Genomic DNA, 22,310 nt, shown 5'->3' with positions numbered 1-22,310 from the left:
TATTGTGAACCTTAATAAGAAGTACAAATTGAAGGTCGTAAAGGTCTACGCCCCAACATCTAGTCATGATGACCAGGAAGTCGAAAGCTTCTATGAAAACTTGCAATCCGCGATGGGTAAAGTCAACATAAAATACACTATACTGATGGGCGACTTCAATAGCAGGGAAGGCAAGAAGTAGGCAGGAGACAAGTCAGTGGGGGAATATGGCATAGGCTCTAGGAATAGCAGGGGAGAGTTATTAGTAGAGCTTGCAGAACAGAATAATATGCAGATAATGAATACCTTCTTCCACAAGCGGGATAGCCGAAACTGGACGTGGAGGAGCCCGAATGGCGAGACTAGAAATGAAATAGACCTTATACTCTGTGCTAACACTGGCATCATACAAGATGTGGACGTGCTCAGCAAGGTGTGCTGCAGTGACCATAGTATGGTAAGAACTCGAATTAGCCTAGACTTGAGGAAGGAACGGAAGAAACTCGTACATAAGAAGCCGATCAATGAGTTAGCGGTAAGAGGGAAAATAGAGGAATTCCGGATCAAGCTACAGAACAGGTATTCGACTTTAACTCAGGAAGAGGACCTTAGTGTTGAAGATATGAACAATAATCTTATGGGCATCATTAAGGAGTGTGCAAGAGAAGTCGGCGGAAACTCAGCGGAAACTCCGTTAGACAGGATGCCAGTCAGCTATCGCAGGAGACGAAAGATCCGATCACGAAACGCTAACGTATGAAAGCCTCTAACCCTACAGCTAAAATAGAACTGGCAGAACTTTCCAAGTTAATCAACAAGCGTAAGACAGCTGACATAAGGAAGCTATAATATGGATAGAATTGAACATGCTTTCAGAAACGGAGAAAGCCTAAAAGCAGTGAAGAAGAAACTAGGAATAGGCAAGAATCAGATGTATGTGTTAAGAGACAAAAGCCGATAATATCATTACTAATATGGATGAGATATTTCAAGTGGCTGAGGAGTTCTATAGAGATTTATACAGTACCAGTGGCACCCACGACAATAATGGAAGAGAGGATAGTCTAGAGGAATTTGAAATCCCACAAGTAACGCAGGAAGAAGTAAAGAAAGCCTTGGGAGCTACTGAAAGGGGGAAGGCAGCTGGGGAGGATCAGGTAACAACAGATTTGTTGAAGGATGGTGGGCAGATTGTTCTAGAAAAACTGGCCGCCCTGTATACGCAATGCCTCATGACTTTGAGCGTACCGGAATCTTGGAAGAACGCTAACATAATCCTAATCCATAAGAAAGGGGATGCCAAAGACTTGAAAAATTATAGACCAATCAGCTTACTGTCCGTTGCCTACAAAATATTTACTAAGGTAATCGCAAATAGAATCAGGAACACCTTAGACTTCTGTCAAGCAAAGGACCAGGCAGGATTCCGTAAAGGCTACTCAACAATAGATCATATTCACGCTATCAATCAGGTGATAGATAAATGTGCAGAATATAACCAACCTTTATATATAGCTTTCATTGATTACAAGAAAACGTTTGATTCAGTCTAAACCTCAGCAGTCATGGAGGCATTACGGAATCAGGGTGTAGACGAGCCGTATGTAAAAATACTGAAAGATATCTATAGCGGCTCCACAGCCACCGTAGTCTGCCATAAAGAAAGCAACAAAATCCCAATAAACAATGGCGTCGGGCAGGGAGATACGATCTCTCCAATGTTATTCACAGCATGTTTACAGGAGGTATTCAGAGACCTGGATTGGGAAGAATTTGGGATAAGAGTTAATGGAGAGTACCTTAGTAACTTGCGATTCACTGATGATATTGCCTTGCTTATAGTTACTCAGGGGACCAATTGCAATGCGTGCTCACTGACCTGGAGAGGCAAAGCAGAAGGGTGTGTATAAAAATTAATCTGCAGAAAACTAAAGTAATGTTTAACAGTCTTGGAAGATAACAGCAGCTTACGATAGGTAGGTACCACTGGAAGTGGTAAGGGAATACATCTACTTAGGGCAGGTAGTGACCATGTATCCGGATCATGAGACTGAAATAATCAGAAGAATAAGAATGGGCTGGGGTGTGTTTGGCAAGCATTCTCAGATCATGAACAGCAGGTTGCCATTATCCCTCAAGAGAAAAGTGTATAATAGCTGTGTCCTACCAGTACTCACCAACGAGGCAGAAACCTGGAAGCTTACGAAAAGGGTTCTACTTAAATTTAGGATGACGAAACGAGCTATGGAAAGACGAATTATGGGTGTAACGTTAAGGGATAAGAAAAGAGCAGATGGGGTGAGGGAACAAACACGAGTTAATGACATCTTAGTTGAAATAAAGAAAAAGAAATAGGCATGGGCAGGACATGTAACGAGGCGGAAAGATAACCGATGGTCATTAAGGGTTACAGACTGGATTCCAAAGAAAGGGAAGCGTAGCAGGGCACGGCAGAAAATTAGGTGGGCGGATGAGATTAAGAAGTTTGCAGGGACAACATGGCCACAATTAGTACATGACTGGGGTAGTTGGAGAAGTATGGGAGAGGCCTTTGCCCTGCAGTGGGCGTAATCAGGCTAATGATGATGATGACAATAATGGCATGGCGATGACAGTATGAGGACAACAGGATGATGAAGCTGGACTGATGGCGATGGCCGGACAATGACGGTATGACAATGGATGCATGAAAGCATCTCTTGGATATCTCAATGACAACGATGGCATGACAACGGCAGCATACTCACAAGTGAATTATGCACAATAGCATGGTTACAATAGAATGTGAAGAAGGAATGACGTTGACAGAACGCCGACGTAGTACAACGATGTCGGCATGGCGACAATGGTATGACCCCAACTGTGTGCGAAGATGGTGTGGTGAGGACTGTATCACAAAGACTATGACAATGATGGCATGATGACGACAGGATGATGAGAGCCGAATGACAAAGCTTGACTAATGACAATGCAACGACCACTGCAGCCTCACGGCAACAGATGAATAATGTATGATAACTGCATGACGACGATGGCATGACAAAAGTCGGATGGCAAAACTTGAATGGACGACAATGCAAGAACATTGACAGCATCAGAGCCACAAGCACATAATTAGCTATTAGACAACTTGAACCACTGAGTCGGTGTAGGAGGCATGACGACGACGGTGTGGCTAGAGTCACATGACGAAGCTGGAATGACGGCAATGGAACAACTACGACGTCATCACGACCACAAGCAAATATGAAGTGGCCCGAGCAGGCAGAAAACTTGGGTCACTGGGTCGACGTAAGCGACTAGACAGGCTAGACAGAATAGACAGGCTCAAAATGCCTGAAGTAGGCAAAGAATGCTAATTGCATTAAAAGCTTTAAGTTACTATTCCCCTCCTACAAGGTGTACGGCAATGGCAAACATGATTTACCCTAATGAGAGAGAATAATGAAAACAGCTCTGCACAGAATAACTACAGAACATCTGCAGAATAGCTTTCATGCTTGCAGGATCTGTTCATTCAAGAGAGGTAGGCAGTGGCTAAGATTGTACTATGCAGCCTGGATAAGCAAATTACAATTTATTGCCTTTAAACTTGCAAAAGTAAACATAGGACAGTACAATGACGAAAAGTATACACACCAAATGCTGCTATTTCATTCCGAGTGCATTGTTGCAAATTTAAGCATAAATCAACAGTTTGCTCAAATCTATACTCTCATACTATATTTGGCGCAGGGGCCATTGTTTTTTCGTTTGCTACATATAGGTGACGCATGAGACATGTCGAAGTGCCACTGCTGAATGGCAGTAGGGCTACCTATTTATTATATGCTGCCCATCTTACCTTGGGACTACGACAAGTGCCTCAAGATAAAAATGACAGCTTCACTGCAGTATGCTGCAACATGAGTGCCATTTCATTTGTGTAGAGATTTGTTAAGTTTAGAAAGCACCAAAGCAATGAACACAGTTAATTTTCACAACAGCAGCAGCAGCAGCAGCAACAAAGAAGGCTTACCGTCAGCATAACAGCAACAAGACGGTTACATTATCACCAATTAGCACACTCACAGTGCAGTAGGTTCCATGCAAGATGTATAGTACACAACAAACCTTGAATATAACAACCATCATGGACGATCGCTACCAACACAGATGGTCACAGAACTCTGCTGTATCATTTTTACCAAAGTATATATTTCTTATGCCACTTTAACTTCACAAAGGTAAGTGTTTTACAGAAAAAGACTGAGAACTTTCAATATATTTATCTCATGACCAATTACAATACTCAGATTCTCAAAGCCTCTTTTCCAAAACATAAAATACTTGAAGTGAACCAGATTTGTACTTTCAAACTAATCCAGCATATTAAATGCAAATAAAAAGAAACAAACGACAACCCAAAAGTAAAAACCAATACTCAGCATTATCTGTGCAAAGGACTTTATTGAATAGTTAGAGAGATAATATTCACTTGTATTCACCTGCCCAAAATATCAGGTCACTGTTAAACCGCAATTAATATTTATATCCTTGCACATTTGTATGATCTTATAGTGATCTTATAAATTTTGCGTAGAATTGTTTTTCTGCACAACATTTATAAGTATTTCTGTTATAAAACTGAAAGCCAGGCTAGTTGGTGTTGATTCATAATTGACTACAGCGCGACAAGGTGACAAAGTACTGAAACTAAGTGAACATACAGAGCACGCTGTAGTGGGAGACTCCAGATTAATTTTTACCATCTGGAATTAATGAATGGATTTTAACAGGTAACTTCACAGTTAATTTTCAATGTTAATGCATTTTTGCCACCTAAATCTAAGTACATGAGCGTTTTGCATTTCTGTTGTTGAGTGCCCAGTGCATGAAGCGTCTGCATCTAGTACATATCTTGTACTCGCACATCTTCCAGTATGTATGCGAAACTGGCACAAACAAAATGCCACATTAAGAAAGATGTCTTGCCAAGCCTGTGCTTTTATCTCTCGCTTCATCTTTGTTCGTGTACAAAAGAAAGGACAAACTTCAATTTGAATGACTGTCAAAGGGCAAATATTAAGCTGGCTTCAGGGTTCAGATTCCAGAATAGATGTCATTAGAACCACAGGAGCGTTACAGCCAGCCACACAGGCGAGCTCCATGCCATTAGGTGTCTAGAACATTAAGCTTAATAGTTACATTGCTGCTACATACCCATTTTTAATGACAATCAACGTTGTGATAATGGCAACTGTGGTGAATGTATTAAGTTTGGCTGCTGATCACAGTTAAAAAAAGCACCTGGTTGATAAAATGTGCAAGAATTGGCACTAAAAGCATTAACATATACCTAATCTATAAGAACAATTTTAGTTTACTACAGAAATAGGTTTTTCATACGCACCAATAACTGCTAGCATTGGAAGTAGAGCACACATTCAAAGGTTAAATGAGTCATTAAAATTAAACTAAATTCTGAGCTTTTACGAACCAAAATTACGACATGATTATGAGGTATGCTGCAGTGGGAGAGTCCAGATTAATTTTACCACCTGCAGTTCTTTAACGTGCATTCAAATCTAAATACATTAGCATTTTATTCCATTTCTCCTCCACCTGAATGCGGCTGCTGTGGCTGGGATCAAACCTGTGGCCTTGAGTTCAACAGCGCAATACCATAGCCACTACACTAACATGAAGAGTGTTGAATGAGTCGTGAAAAAGGCACTTTGCAAATGACATTAACCACACAATGCACTTTATGCTTGCAACAGTGAAAAAATACATGAAAAAATATTAGAAGTCAGACAGAGTGCTGACTACCAATTGAAATTTATTAAGAAAATACAAATGCATATATATAAATTTCCCACGCAAGAAAAAGAGTAGCGGAAGCATGCATACAAAAGAAGGTGTCATTCATGACTATCTAGGAACAATGTATTTTTATATTTTTTTCCAGCAGGGCGAGCGATGCCTCCCTAGCACACTTATTTCAAGCTTGAGTGACAAAAAAGATGCTTCTGCAATATCATGTTCCTGATTATGTTTTGCCTTTTTTTTTTTTGGTAACTTATCCTTACTGAACAAAAGTGCACAAGCGCAAAATGTACAGTGATTAACTAAGTGATTGCCATATCTGTTTCTTGAGTTGTTTGTTAAGTTTTGATGCCCTAAAGTGCGTCCGTGGTGCACCATGCAAGTGGCATTGAACTTTAGTGTCCCTTTAAAACAGCCACTACCATAAGTCCATGTGGTACAAGCACTAGTGCTAGAACACGTCAGAAAATAAAGGAGAAAAGTGTGGCAATATTTGTGCCAAAAAAAAAATATAGATCTATGGCATGCAGGCACAAAAAGAAAGTTAGAAAACAACCTTCCTCTAGGAGATTATGATTACAGAACAAAAGAATAAGCTTGTGTTACTTTCAAAGCAAACAGATATGCTAGTTGTGACACTGACGGGCACTGGGGCTCAAAAATTCCTACGTCAACAAAGCTCTCCTGCACCTTCCACTGTCAGCTGGCGCAACAATGTCAGTTTGCGCAATAAGCAGCACACAGGGCAAGAGCCCTAAGCACAAGCCTTATTTTCATATTTTGTAGCAGCATAAGGCATAATGCCACATCACTAGTCTCAGAAACTAAGCATAGAGCATACTACATTGACGAGTTCTGCGAGTGCATGCAAGGCAAAAAACAATATAATATTAAAAAATCCAGCGTCACAAAAATTTTGCACCAGATACCAGCAAAAGTTAACATTCTTGCGACAATGTAGGTTTATACCAGTGCCAGCCACCGATTTCCCATGCATAATTAAACAACTGAGGAATAAAAATTACCTTTAAAATGATTCTCACATTTACACTTGACCCTAACCAGCCCTTGTTTCAGGTCAGCAGAGCTACAATAATCATACCATCATAATACACAGAGTCGATTAATACAAAGAAATGCAACACTGTGCACATAACTAAAAAAAAATTTGGCAGTACCTTAATTAAAAAGAACTGTTAAAAAAGATACCCAAGCTCGACACGTATAGTAAGTAAACTGGTCTGTTCAAGAAGGGGACTTGTGCAGCAAATATCAGGGAACAAAGGTTGGGATGCTTTGGTCCTTGCCAACGTCCTGGCGATAAACTAATAGACTGTGCAGTAAAAGAACTAATTAAAAATTCAAAGTTTAAGTCCAGCATAATAAGCAACCAGGATTCTCATATGCTGTCCTTAAAGTTTGTGAGGTTTAACTGCCGTTTCCACGGGTTGGATCCTACACTGAAGCTGGAGATTTCATCAAACTTCTCCCGCTGTGATGCAACTTTACTGTGCTGCCTCTGGTTAGGGGTGGCTTTTACGAAAGCCTACTCATAATGACCTTATTGGAATGTCCGACACACCAATCTGTGACTCATGCAACTGTGAAGAGACGATTGAGAAAAGGTTGTGTTTTTGTGACCTCTACGACAACGAACACGACATTCTTCAGAGGGTGTTAAACCGATTAGACAACAGACCATTTTAAGAGACTAAGATTCTCGGACCACGGCCCCACGCGTCGCAGGCTTACAAAGCGACGCGGGCACTGCTACGTTTCATGAAATCGACTCGCCTCAGTGACCAACTATAGGCGTGAAGTTATGGACATCCGCATGTACTCACACCGATAGTACCTTCTTCCCTCCTTCTCCTTTCTTCCCTTAAACCCCTTCCCCTGTGTAGGGTAGCAAACCGGACGTGCATCTGGTTGAATTCCCTACCTTTCCTTCCTTCCTTTTCATCCTCCTCTTTGTGAGGTTTCCGTAGGACAGTTGTTTACATCAGATATTCCATGCAAGTCTAGAGCTTCTAGACTTGGTATGGTATTTCAGCCAACATGAAAACAACGAGTAGCAGATGAATTTGCCTAAACTTAGCCCTTTCGGCTTCCGGTGGGTTTGTGACTTGGCACATTGATCATTTTCGACAAGATATTGCATTATGCAGTCGAACAACTTTATAATAAAGTGCATGGGGCCTCCGAAATCATTCGTTATATGAGTCACTTTGTTGTAAAGGTAAAGCCTCCCTCCCCTCACAATAGAACTGGGACAGAATTATCCCATTGCTATACATATAATTTCGTTATAGAGGCGTTCATTGCAGAGGGGCTCGACTGTAAATGCAATGAGTCACAATGAGCATGCATGTGTGCAGAGGCTTTATTGCCTTCATGCGTTTAGAACAATATGATTTATTGGAAATTTCGAAAGACAAAGCGTAGTAAATAACTCAGCAAGAATGTTTGGAGTCCCAAGCAAAGAGATTAGATGAACGCATGTACTACCCATAATTTCTATGGCAGCTCAACAACCACAGCTCCAGGTTTTGCTCTAGTAATTTTAGTAGGAAACTCTATGCTTAAGGGGCCATCAGTACAAAGCACCAGGTCGGACAAAGTTCCATGAGGAAATCGCCGCCAATTATCAGATCAGTGTGCTGTGGCGCTGCACAAATGTGCAAATACATGAGCGAAAACTATGTTCTTGCCATAGCATGGGCACAAGTGTACAGCTATGGGCATTGCTAATTTTGAAAGAGAGTGCAGCACGATAGTCAGTGGAAGCTTCCTGCCTAGGCAGAAAAACACAGGGGACACATTTGTGATGTCAACACACCACACAGAAGCAAGGGAATGTCACGTCTTGTGCCCATCCAGAGCTTACTGCTTAGTCCTTTTTAGTGCATGTGATTTGTTAATGCGGGTTGGAAGTAAATCCAACGATCTGATATGGTCTTCCTCAGTTGATGGACCACTTGCTAATTAAGCATCGGTTCTTCAGTAGCTCTTTGGCAGTGTATAGGTCTTTGTGAATAAGGAATTGTGGCATGATAAGTAATGTGTAGAGATGGCTCAATTCTCCTAATATTATTTCATTTCATTTTTATTCCTTAAAGACCCCGTAATGGGGTATTACATAAGGGGTGGGTTACACAGAAATAAGCAGAAACCATGTGTTATTCTATGGTGAAAGGTGATTGGTGACGCTTTCTATGAAGGTAGATGGACAAGGGATGGTAGCGGTGTCGCCCGGAAGGCCATGCCAGTCAGTAGCTGTACGAGGAAAAAATGACGTAGAAAAGGTAACAGTGCGTGCACGTGGGCGCGCGACTTGAAGAGGATGACCAGTGCGATTAGATATGCATGTTGGAGGAGCAACGTATGGTGGGATACCCATCGAGCTATGAAAAAGTTTATAGAATAAAGAAAGACTGGCGATACAACGGCGACATGAGAGAAAGGGTAAATTAGATTCTAATTTTAGTGATAACACACTCACATCATAAGAATACGAACGATGAATGAATCTAGTAGCACGGTTTTGAAGTGACTCAAGGGCGTCTTGAATATAAGCTTGTCGCGGGTTCCAAATTGGTGAAGCATATTCCAGTTTTGTTCGCACGAGAGTTTTATACGCTAACAATTTTACGTTCTTAGGTGCATTATGTAGATGACGTTGCAAAAATTCAAGTGTTTTATTTGCAGATGAAATGACGTTATTGACATGTAAAGCCCAAGAAAGGTCATGGCGGAAAGTGACCCCCAGATACTTGGACGATTGAACTGCTTCGACAGGAACGCTGCTAATCGCATAAAAAAATAACAAATGGAAAGCGGCGATGGTTGAAAGATAAGGTTTTGCATTTGTGAGGGTTAAGTTCCATTAGCCAATCGTCGCGCCAGTGTTTTTTATGGTTAAGATCACTTTCAAGGGTTAATTGATCAGAAGCATTGACAACACTGCGATAAATAACACAGTCATCGACAAACATTCGGATATTACAAGATACATGAGTTGGTAGGTCGTTAATGTATATAAAGAATAAAAGCGGGCCAAGGACAGACCCTTGCAGAATGCCTGATGTTACTGGAAGGGAATCAGAGGAAGCATTGCTAACAAAAACAGCCTGAGAGCGGTTATTTAGAAATTCAAGGATCCAATTTATGATGTCGGGGTGAAGATTTAACAGTGAAAGTTTGAGTAGAAAGCATTTAAGGGGTACTTTATCAAACGCTTTTGCGAAGTCCAGAAAAATGGCGTCAGTCTGAAAATTGCAATCTAAGTTCGCATGTAGGTCGTTCACAAACGTGACCAGTTGAGTTTCTCATGAAGAACCCCTGCGAAATGCATGCTGTGCAGGATTGAAGAAATTACTCGAATCAAGAAAGTCCATGATATGTGTGTAAATCACATGCTCCATGATTTTGCACGGGATACTGGTTAAAGAAATGGGTCGGTAGTCTAGCGGTGATTCTCTGATACCTGGAATGACCTTTCCGTATTTCCAATTGGCAGGAAGCTGGCCAGTGGAAAGTGACTGCGAGTACAGTAAACACAAAAATGATGCACAAATGTTTTGAGTGTTCCTTAGAAATTTTGAGTTAACGTTATCGATCCCGGCTGATGAAGATAGTCTAACTTTGTCCATTATGGAAGAAATTCCAGATGCGACAAAGAAAATTGGCGGCATAACAGTTCCGAAGACACTGGATTGTACAGGGATGGCCATGTCGGTTTCTTTACTAAATACGCATGAAAAGGCGGTGTTAAACATATTAGCACATTCAATGTCAGTGGCCACTTCACCTGATTCTTTTGTAAGAGCGACAGTGCATGCGTGGTTTAGTTTTATAACCTGCCAGAATTTTCTTGGGTTGGTATTCCGCATTTTCGGCAAGTCAGCGTGGAAAAAGGAATGCTTAGCATTGCGAATCGCCGTTAGGTATGTTTTTTCCGCTCTATAATATTTCAGCCACGCGTTTTCATTATCCCACAGTTTGGCGAAGCTGAAGAGGCGTTTTTTATTGTTTTCTAGTCTTTTAAGTGTTTTAGTAAACCATGGTTATAAAGGTCAGGTTGACATCAAACTGAAGCAGCCCCTTCCCTGAACTTCATATCAATAAATTTGGTTGTTCAGTACGTACTAAATAAAATGAAAGTAGAAAGACAGGAAATTCTTTCTAGCCTTACTGCAACTGTCCAACAGTAGTGGCCGATAGCTGAACGCCAGTCAGCAGAAGGGGAGGGGGTTTAGGAGGAATAAGGATGAGGAGAGAGGATAGCAAAGGCCGATACACAATTACAGGCAGATCGGGTCTAAAAGTTTTATACTCCTCAAGTAAAACAAGTGTTAATATAAAAGCAGCACCCAACGCCTCATGTGACATGCAAAACAAAGTACAGAAAGAATAGAAAACATGGCAGACAGTTGCCAATTTAAAAGGTGGTTGAACCTGTACTCACTTCTCTGTTGTATGTGAATTAGCATCCAATTTAACTGAAAACTTAGCTTGCTGCCTCCTGTGTGTGTGAGGGGCGCCATTCAAGCTGTTGATATGTTTCAAAGACTGTGTTTTAACGACAAACCCCGGTGGTCCACTTCATAAAACGCCAAGAAAAGAAAACAGGAACACAGGTGAGAAAAAAAAACACACTGAGCAATCTTGCTTCTGCACTCAACAGCATTTCTCGTGTTCTAATACCTTGCTCATGTCTAACATTTTTAGTGAAATACTATTTGTGTCATTAACTTTAGCTTAATAAGACTTCTTATGCAGTAGCACAGCTTTATGTTATTCAAAAGCAAACATCTAGTCATGATCTACTAGCATACAAAATCAGTACTGTTGGTACATTGCTTCAAATCATAAAAATCTTATGTTACACATAACTATAGCTAGCGAACACACCCTTAAGAAATCAATCTCTGTGTGTAAGTCACATTATTTCCATTACTACTAACACTACATCATTAGAGAATGAAAATAATAATGTGAAACTTAGAAAGTACTTAAAGTGCTCATTTAAATTAAGGCCTCTATTTCAACTCAATAGTATGCTTATCTGCAAGGAGTTTATGTCTATATGTCAGTTACATTTATTTGTTCACTAAATATGTTACATCACAAAAGAATTTCCAAACAGAATAACATAAAACAAGGAAAGTGGTTTAGGTGTTCGCTTAACTCAATGTCTTTATTCAGTGATGGAACAGCCATTTGACCTTTTGGCACAGTGTCGAACGTACATCTATAATATTGTCCCGAAGACAGCTGATATAGCAGAGCCAGCTCATGTGCATTAATGAAGCAGTCAGGATAAAAATCACTAACTGGTTTAATTAATTCCACTGTAATTGCTCTCCCTCTACACATACTGCAATATAAAGCCACTTCTACCATTCTGACCTGCAACAGGCAAGCCTCAGGAAAAGTTTCTGAAGATGCACTGTCAACAGCTATGTTGTAATATGTGTGACTGGACAATATCTGAGCCTTCTTTTCCATTCAACATCATCCTTGATTGAGCTCTACGAGACGCTAGTATGAGGAATACTGATATGCAGCACAAATGGCACGAACAAGACCGTGCACCAGTAATGCACTGAACCTTCACCGGAGAAAAACGCAACAAAAGAGCGAAAACAATGAAAAGCCGACTGATGGCATCAGCTACATTTGTAGCTATGGCTGATTCATTGAATTCAATGATAATGATACTTGCATTAAGATTTGGCTTCCGTTTTGCGAATGAGGTAGTACCAATGAAATGAGGTGCTTGTCCTTATGCTTCTTTTAATTGGCATAGCTGTTCCATCACAGCTTTATTTCATCTAAATAGTATGCTTATCTATTATTAAGTTTGTGGATTACATTTTGTCTCTGTTACATGCTATACCAGAATGCAGAACTTGGAAAGTGTTTTAGGTGTTGGCAGCTTAATGCCCTTATTTTATCTAGGATCTTCACTAGATGAGGATATAGGTCATAAGAAAGAACACTGTATGATAGGCCACCGTATGGTGGAGGAGAGCTAGGTGAGGTGGACCGCCTGTCTAGTGTCTCCTTCCCACTCCTGCCCTGCACTCGATGCATCTGGATGGCAGCCACCACCCAAATGGAAAGCATCATCTACGGTATAGTAGAACTATTGATTTCACTACCCATGTACCGTATTTACACGATTGTAAGTCGACCCCTTTTTTAAAATTTGAAAGTCTGAAGTTGGGGGGGTCGACTTACAATCGAAACCAAAACATGGCCCGCCAAAAAAAAGCGATACCAACGAAAGCTACAACGTAGTTACAATTTTATGTTTGCTCTATGGCCCTACCCGTATCTTTTCGCTATCCCGCGTGTTTGTTCGCTTTTCGAAAGGGTTTTTCAACATTTTTGAAAGTCTTACAGTGCATGCAACACTCATGGGGGGGTGTCGATAGTTGATGAAGCGCCGCTGTTCCCATTTGCGGCGGCACCCTCAGAACGGCGGCGCTTGCGGGGAGTATCGGTAGTTCATGGAATAGCAGACACCGCTCGCGGGTTTCTCTTTCTCTGTTTAAAGGCATTGGTATTGGTTTGACCAACTTCTTGACGCGCTCCACTTGACTGCCGGCTACGTGCTACTTCTATGCTTCCCCAGTCGTCATGAGTGCTGCAGGCCCACTAATCTTTTGGCACTCGTTCACAGCAGCGTTCAAGAGAGCTGCCATCCTTTACGCCGAAGAAACAAATCACTGCGCAGCGGGGCCGCAATTTCGATGTTTCTAAACGGGTGGTGCGAGAGTGGCGACTGCAGCGAAGCGAAATTTTCACCCTGTGGCGGCAAGTGAGAAATTTCCCACGTGCCGAAGTCTGGACGCTTTCCGGAGCTGTAGGCTAAGCTTGCGGCGTACGTTGCTGAAATGCGTGATCGGTCCCTGCCATTGAAGTGCGACGTGGTCATGAAACAAGCCCGGACCTTCGCCTTAATTTTAAGGTTCTGCTCCGCCGTGAGTACAAAGAGTGGCTGGCGGCAGAAGACTGCGAAATTACGCCAACCGGACCTGTCAAAAGAGCCTCCCTGACGGCTGCGTGTGGTTGCGTGCATTTGGCGTGGGCTGCTGTTCTGCAAGATGTCCTGGTGCGGTCGTTTGCCAAATTTGAAATTTCGCTGGACCACGACGCGCTGTGGGACCGCAGCAACGATGACGATGGCAGCACTAGTGAAGACGAGTAGTCCAGTGACCATGTCGGCTACTAATAAATTTTCGTTATTGAATGCGCCCTCGGGTTTCTTTTTTTTCCGGTCAAGCGATATGGGGGGGTCGACTTACAATCGTGTAAATACGGTACAGTGTAAATAGTGCAATGTGTGCAAGTCAGTGCAAAGCAGGGGCGGTATTCTCAGGAAATCACTTTTGGAAGTGCTATCACTCTCGCGTGACTTGAGCACCAGCACCGTATGTGGCCGACATCGTTTCTGACACTGTGCCAAGCTCGTTATCTTCGCACGGTGCCAGGAGCGCTGACGGCCACATACTTTGATGAGCCCGGTGCTGAGACAGGCGAAATCTGGCAAAAGGGATAATTTGTCTAAAAGTGATCGCTCAAAAATACTGTCCTAGGAAAAATAAAATCATAACAACAATATGGCATTCTCCCATAGCCACCACCATTCAACAAGGCAACACGTTTTGCTAGCAGAACAGGCCAAAAGCCAAAAACAGCGGGGCCCTCACTCAAACCAGACGCCAAACAACGTTTTCCGAACACCACGGAAGCGTGCAGTTCACCGCAGAGACACCAGAGGGAGCCAAGGAGGTGAGCAAGCAGCACACAGAGGGGGCCCGGAGCAGATGTGGCACACGATGTCCTAGCCAGCCGCAGCAGCAGTTTTTTTTCCACAACGCACCAAAGAAACTCACCTGGGAACCGGCGGCTCTGTGCTCACAGAAACGGCACGGTACTTGTCATCTTTGCCGTCAAAGATTTCATCCACCTCAGTGGCCCTAAGTAGGCTGATGCTTGTTGCGAGACTGTGAGGACCCAAGCCTGACCACGACCCCATCGGCGGTGGCACCAACAGCAGCAGCGGCAGGATCCACAATAGACAGACGACAGGGAGAAGAGAAAGAGAAAGAAAAAAAAAAGAGGGGAGAGAAAGACAAAGTGATCAGGAATGAGGAACTCACCTGGAGACCGGGGGCTCTGTGCTCACACACACTGCCTTGTACTTCTCATCATTGCCCGCTACTATCTCATCCACCTCAGAAACCCTGAGAAGGGAAACGTTGGTGGCCAGAATGTGCAGCCCAACACCTGTGGCGGAGACACATGGCGAGGAAAGGGAGGTGGGAGTGCTGTGGTTGCTCCAGCATCTTTCCGCACCGCTCTCAACGAACCACAATGCCAAGCCCACCGAGTTGTGCAGAGTCGAAACAGCCATCCTAGTACCATGTCCCAAACAGACGAGGATACAAGTAGACAAAGAAAGTGCCGAAATTGGAACAGACAGTAGAGGAGGTCACATGCTTCAGCCAGCCACACTTTTCCATGCCCAGTGCATGCAACAGTTGTGGTAATGTACAGACTTCCTTCAGACTGACGTAACAGAAAGTCGAGGTGGTACTAGGCTGCAGCAGCCAGCCAACACTGGCCCCTCAACAGTGTCATAGCTGCATTGACAGAAAGCTGTGCTTTCTGAATGTACACACACTACTGCTCTACGCTTCTCACAAACATGCACACGAATGGTGATAAACCAAGACTCGGCAGAGTGGTCTGTCCAATTTTCAACAAAGGCTGCCTGGTACCAAGAAACTTGCAAAGGTGGGTTGAGACAGATGACAAGCTATATCAGCGGTTAGTCCTCGACAGATACCAGCATCAAAGGGGCACTAGCAACAGCTTCAACGAAAAATGTGGAATGTGTCTAGAGTTCAAGGGCATAATCTCCTCAAAAATCATTTCGTCAAACGAACATCCTGGGGAACTTTGCATAAACAATGCTAACAGCATTCAAATGCAGCCTCTGCCATGCTTTCCTAATTTTACACTCCTATTTGTCATTTCTATGGCGCAAAAATTTGTGGCGCCACACCCACATAGTACAATCCCTACCATGATACACTCATCATGCTGATCTTCAGTATCAGCATGCCCTCCGAAATTGGGAGCCCAAGCAACAGTACAGTGGAATCCTTCACCAGCAGATCGCATCTTTACCTTATCAGAGAGGATATTACTGCATTTGCTTCTCATGTAGGTGCTGCTTTATCATAACGTCTAAATAAATAAAAAAAATCCTAGACATAGTCACCATGGTAGTAAGAGTGTACAGATGTACGTGCAAAGTGAAAGGAATTTCCTGAATTTGAAAGAAAAAGCAGGCAATCTGTAGAGCAAAACATAGGAAGGTGTCTACTACAATCGCATTTTCAAGTTCCCCAACATTTTAGAAAATTCCTTGGCAGTCTATGACCCTGGAGGCTCTGGTACAAGACAAAAATCGGTGGTTTATAACTTGCCGAGTTACTATGTCAGCCCACAATTTCGAACCGCTACCAGTAAGCCATAAATAAGGTGGGATGCAATATCAGGTTTGATTGAATCATGTGATTCATAATATTCCAACCACTCCACCAGCCTCACACAAAACCAGCACAAGACACCACTGCTTGTGGATGGCATATGTGCCCACTTAAAAACTCTAGTTGCAGGTACAGCAATACTATTTGGCTCAGATTTTCATCACAGCATTGGCCAGTCACTGCGTTCTCCGCAACAATTGTGCTGTACATCGGATGAAATAAGCAGAATGAATGCATATGGTCGATGCCTAGCTATTCATAGCTTATTATGAGCACATATGCCTGCAAGCTCCTGAAAACTTGTACAAGTGTATCTGTACTTGCCACTGCATAATGGTTTAGGTCTGAAAAACATCTGAAAAATGGTAGAAGGCTGCATTATCCCCACACCTTCCCAACGTTTACATACCTGTGGACAGTGTAATTAAAAAAATATGTGAAAACCTGTTAAAATTTTGCCCAAAATGGCACACTGTGGAACCAAGAGGTGATTCATAAGTCCAGACAAATAAATGTGCGCATGCTTATTTCTCGCAAAAATGTGCTGAGCATAAACTAAATGTACCTCTATACTTCATTCCTGAGCTGTACCAGAAGGATTCCATGGAGAATGAAGAAAAACCAAAATTGCTAGAAAGATATGTTAGATAGCTGCCTTTGCAAGATTCCTACAGTTGCTAGTCGCACTTTCTGAATCTGTCTTGAAATCCTCTCCTCCTTTGCTGTGGCCTGCAAGGGTGTATTCATGCCATAAGTCGGATCACCAACTCAGTTCGTAGATGAGTGTGATAAGACTTAACTGCAATTAATTGTCCCACAAGTATTTCATCACAATTTAATAGCACTGAAGCATGTCATGCTAATTTCTACAATTCTGTTTGTAGCGTGAGTAAGCATCGGTTCTCAACCACGTTGCACAACTTTACAACATGCAAAGCATTCTGTGATTAAAGAACTGTGCTATGACTGTCCAACTATTCCAAGATTGAATAACTGTAAGATGGCAGCCCTTGTTCGATGGAGAGAAGAAAGGGTCTGTACAACATTTCTGCACATAAAGATTGCCAGAGAAGGTGGGGACAGAGACCATGGAAAGCAGGATGCTTCACATGCACGCACACATATGGTGAATGGTGCAGAGGGGTGCAGTCACATGGGTTTTTTGTCTGCCACAGGTAGATGGGTTGCAAATCCCGAGGCACGCCACTAATGCCACAGTCGGAATTCCGAAAAATACCCAAGCGGTGCGTGTTATGGCCATGCACTCTGCTGTAGGCTCCGTTGACATTCCAGCTCCATTTACTGCAATGTATTTCTGTGGCCTTTTCCCCCCAAATTTGACTTGTGCAATTAAAGACATCCCGGTAGGAACATAAACAGACACATGACATGCAAACACAAGTGGATCAATGCCCACATTTTAGTGAGAGTAGAGTGGCATTATAACCCTTTGGTTTTGAAGCAACCACTAAGGCTTGAAGCAAAATACACACACACATAAGCACATAACAGTCAGAGTAAGAAAGACGACAAAAGAATGTCTGGAAAAGGCATTAATGTTCCCGTAATTTAAACATGAGCACACTTCAGCTTAGTATTGAAAAGGCCTAATTAAATCACAAACGTAACACACTGCAGTGGAAGCTATGGGTTATGTCAGCCATTCAGGAATGAGAACAGGCTGTGTGCCTAAGGGAAAGGAGAAGGTCTTGCCCAATGTGCGATACTAATCCTTGTGTTATCCTTCAATCCAACTGCACCTGCACATAATGGATATTAGCAGTGGACAATGCATTATTCCTGCTTATGGCTCCTGGTAGAAAGGCACAGCTTGAAGCTTCCACTGCACTGCACAATAAGTAAGACAGAGCACACCTGTAAACCTACGATTACGCTGAACACAAACCACCACCTCAGTGCTCGCTTAATGGGCCCCACACAGAAGTGTAAGGTCCAGAGTGAATTCTTCAGAGCTGCCCCAAATATAAAAATGATCTTACTGTCGTTTAAAAATTTGATGTTGCTTGTATGTCAGACTTACTTATAAGCTTAACATTAAAGCCATGTACTCATACTTTCGTATATACTTTCCAGCCAGAGTCACGTAATGCAACAATTGTTGTTCATGCAGGTGATAAAACATCAGTGCTGCCCAAATAATGGGGAAGAGAGAGAAAGCTGTCAAGACGTTTAGGTTTCACAGCCCAAATGCTAAGCTGCCGCTTGCTTTGGCCGGGTAAACAAGTTCACTTTATGGCCATCAGCTATTGAAGGTATTCGAACCACGTGAAGATAAATGACTTACTAGTGCAACGCTTCAGTTTTTCAATACAGCATTCATTTAAAACAAACCTTGCGAAAGCGACTGGGGGGGAGGTGGATACCGTCTAAGTCATTCACTATATTTTTCTTTTTCTTTTCTCTTTATCGTTTTAAGGCTAGTCGGAAACCACTGACAAATCTCTAGTAGCAAAATGCAGTGGTGGTTCTTTAGTCGAGCATGCTACTAGTCATGCGAACTAGCGACGTCGCTTTTCCGGACATGGGCCATGATTAAACAAACAGCAAAAAAAAAGAAAGGCAACTGGTTCACAAGCGAGAACAAATCTGCCGAACTGAGAAAACAAGAGAAACCGGAGGGGGCTTCGGCTCTTGAGAAACTGAAACTGATCTCTGCTTAGTTGCACTCAGCAGCCGAATAAAAGCGCTGTTCTTCATTTCATTTTTTAAAGGCAGTGCTTCAGTCACGCGCGAAAAGAAATCAATAGAAAGCTTGCATGCAACCTAACCGAATTCAAATGATAGGTTACCTAATGAGGCGATCTTCTTGCGTTCGTCGACGGTGACCAATCGTCGCCAGAGCGACGGGTATTTCTTGTAAAGTGATCCACGAAACATACGAAGGTAGTTCCCCACCTAACGTAGACAAACAGAGCAGTTGACATCGTGACAAGCGATCAACGCGCCGTGAAACAGCTCTCGCCAAGAGCGAATGCCGGCGTAATAAGCGGAAGCACAGCACAAAGCCTATTCACCTCGGACCCAATATAGTAGAACTCGCCATCTTCTTCCAACTGGAAGGCAGTCGGCTTGTCTCCAAATGTTCGCATAGTCATTTTGAACAAGTATGTGAGAAACTCAACCGATTGTAACACAATCAGAAACTAATATGTCAAGTTAACTAGCGAAACGACTAAACACGACCCCAATGGACGCCGCCAACGGAACAGACGCTTCGTTTTGGCTTAGCTTACTTACTGGCTTTAAATCAACACTGTTCTAGTTCTGTTAGTTTCGGTTTCGTAATGGACGCGTCCTATTCTATTTTGACATCCGACATGATCCAACACCACCTAGATATCACATGAGGACAGTGCAAAAAAGAGTAAGCAATGCGATCACAGCATCATTATTTCGGTTGATAAAATGTTTTTGTGGATAGCTGATGCTAACGTCCTTCCGTTCTGCACGTAATCAACGCTGCTACAAAGAACTCAGCAGCCCGCGAGAAATAATGCAACAACGCTCTCTGTCTCCATTAATTGTCGAATATTCGGGCCCTCTGTCTATTCAGTGCGAATAGGAGTCTTTGGGAATTTCACCCAATTTGCGGTATGTTTATTTGTCTGTTCGTTTTTTTTTTTTGCTCTAAACTCTCTCACGCCAATTCGGCTCACTGGGTAGTGAATGGTATATAATGGGTACAACATCAGGCTGCTGTGCTGAGGGAACCGGGTCTAAAATAAACAGTCGGACCAACTTGGGTAAGGGCTACTGGATATGTGCCGCTCTACAACGAAACTCCTTGACGCCAACCTGGGACTCGCGCCACGCGCGAACTTCGCGGCGGCGCGGCTAGGTGGCGCACCGTGTCCACATAGGAAGCGCGAGAGAGAGGAGCGACTACATTACACACCGCGTACATAACGCGTTTATGCAGCGGCAATACGGCGTGCTGCTGCGTAGCTTCAATATGCTACGGGGTGATCATTTGCAAGTTTCCTTGAATTCAAAAAAAAAATCGTCTGTTGCTAATATATAAACATACTAGTCCTTGACCTGGATAATATCCAAATTGGTGTCACTCTGTATATTCATTCTAAATAGATACGCCTTGCGAACTAACCGGCTACAATTCGCAAATTGCAATATATGTGCTGGGAAGTAATGACTCAAGAAATTGATTAATGATTTTCTTTTTAATTTTTTGAACATGTGTTTCGATTTCTCGAGCCAGTAATGTCCGCCTTTTGGAATAACGCGGCTGAGAGACAACAAAAAAATTATGCTCTCGGCCACAGGCGATGTTGAAAAATTCTGGAAAATATAAAAATTATCACCCCGTATATATTGGTACGTTGTAGCATACCAATATACGGGGTGATATTGGTATTGGGTGATATTGGGTGAAATGTCAGTCGACGCATCCGCCTCAGTGATAACTTCCTGTAATGTAGCATCTCTCTTTGTACGAAATTTCACGAGCCTGCTCCTCTTTGTAATCCGCGAAACCGCATATTTCATTTGGTACGCGTTTCCGTCGCCGAGCACAAACGCCTGTCGAGGTGCCATTGCCTGCGGGCAAGCCACGTCGTTGGTCCTCGCTTGGAAAGAAACAAGCTTTTCGGGAGACGACGCAGTAGGCAGCCTCTGGCGCAACTGCTTTCGATTCTTCTTGTTTAATTGTACGTTCCACCCCTGGTCATTCTTGGGCTCGTGTCCTTCCTTTTCTTTCTTTTCTGGGATGTCGGTGGTCTGGCTCTCGTTCATGTCACTGCTGTGGGCAATTTGCTTCAACGTCGTGGAGGATCCCGGCACTCCATCCTGCCCAGATCCCGTTGCCGCGGCTTCGTCGGTCGGTGTTAGGTCGCACCATCTGATAGTATCCCGGCCTAGGGAGACCCGTCGTAGTTCTTCCATTTGAGTCTCTAGGGCAAGTCGCTTGTCCTTTTCTTCGGTGGGCTCCATGAGCAGTGCCCGCCTTTCAGTGGCAGCCTTGTCAATTTCTTCCTTACATTCTGCCTTTACATTCTCCAAGGCTAGGTGCCAACTCTCCGTTTCGTGCTTCATCAACAACGCGAACTCTTCCCTCAACATCCTAAGCGCCGCGCATTTGTGGCACATGAACGACGCCGCTGTCTCCGCCTCCTCGACAGTCTTGAATGGTGTTCGGGATGCGAAGACTGGGTCAAGCTTGCGAGCACACATCACCCACCCAACGACGGGAGCATCTTCGGACAGCGCCTCGCGTGCAGCCCTAGTCTTCTTCGTTCGCTGCACGGTTTTCACGTTTGGTATTTCACGTTTCACGTTTGGCATTTCACGTCTGACGGATGGATGGATGGATGATTGTGGCTCAACCCTTTGAATCGGGCGGCGGCGGCGCGCGCCACCTAGCCTTTAATGGTTCTATATGCATGCATACCTATGTATTTACTCCTTTACTTTTGCGTTGATATTGTCCACCAATCAGATAGCCTCCGTTTAGTTGTTTCTACCTGTTCAAAGTCTATTCTACTTTCACTGTCTTTAAAACCCAAGGCTTTGAATAGTTCCACGTTAGATTCAACTGCAGGGTGAAGTTGTTTACAAGCAAGTATCAGGTGTTCCGCCGTTTCCTCCTCCTCTCTACACGCCTCGCACACCAAATCTATCTCCTGGTATCTGGCTCGGTACATTTTAGTCCTCAGTACACCTGTCCTGGCTTCGAACAACAATGAGCTTCCCTTAGAGTTATCGTAAATATTTTCTTTGGCTATTTCTTGCTTAAACGTCCTGTATGTCTCCAATGCCGATTTGGTTTGCATCTCTGTACTCCACATACCCCTCTCTGCCTCCTTAACCTTTTTCTTGACAGATGATTCCTTACTTGTTCCCCCGCTACTGCCCAAGTATTTGCTTGTCAATTTTCTAGTTCGCTTCCTCCACCTGGTGTCAACATTCCTCGTGTAT

General features: G+C 43.2%; 1 protein-coding gene across 3 annotated transcripts in view; it reads right to left on the bottom strand.

Annotated features, from left to right (window-relative positions):
• The window catches only part of Snr1 (SWI/SNF related, matrix associated, actin dependent regulator of chromatin, subfamily b, member 1), a 34,771-nt gene extending 15,173 nt beyond the window's left edge, over positions 1-19,598 (bottom strand). The window contains exons 1-4 of one of the 3 annotated variants that reach the window (XM_075685252.1): positions 19,394-19,597; positions 19,169-19,274; positions 14,694-14,820; positions 11,255-11,389 (exon numbers count right to left, since the gene is read on the bottom strand). In XM_075685252.1, coding sequence (XP_075541367.1) covers positions 11,255-11,389; positions 14,694-14,820; positions 19,169-19,274; positions 19,394-19,474 — 449 coding nt within the window. In that variant the 5' untranslated portion in view covers positions 19,475-19,597. Of the gene's footprint in view, positions 1-11,254; positions 11,390-14,693; positions 14,821-14,960; positions 15,088-19,168; positions 19,275-19,393 lie in introns of all 3 variants that reach the window. The other 2 variants (XM_075685254.1, XM_075685253.1) reach the window with 2 other exon arrangements.
• Between the last annotated feature and the right edge of the window lie 2,712 nt (positions 19,599-22,310).

Source organism: Dermacentor variabilis, chromosome 3, assembly GCF_050947875.1.
Source record: "Dermacentor variabilis isolate Ectoservices chromosome 3, ASM5094787v1, whole genome shotgun sequence".
In the NCBI taxonomy this organism is placed as follows: domain Eukaryota; kingdom Metazoa; phylum Arthropoda; class Arachnida; order Ixodida; family Ixodidae; genus Dermacentor; species Dermacentor variabilis.
The sequence above is the reverse complement of the archived record's forward strand: the minus strand, read 5'-3'. Positions and strand labels throughout refer to the sequence as shown.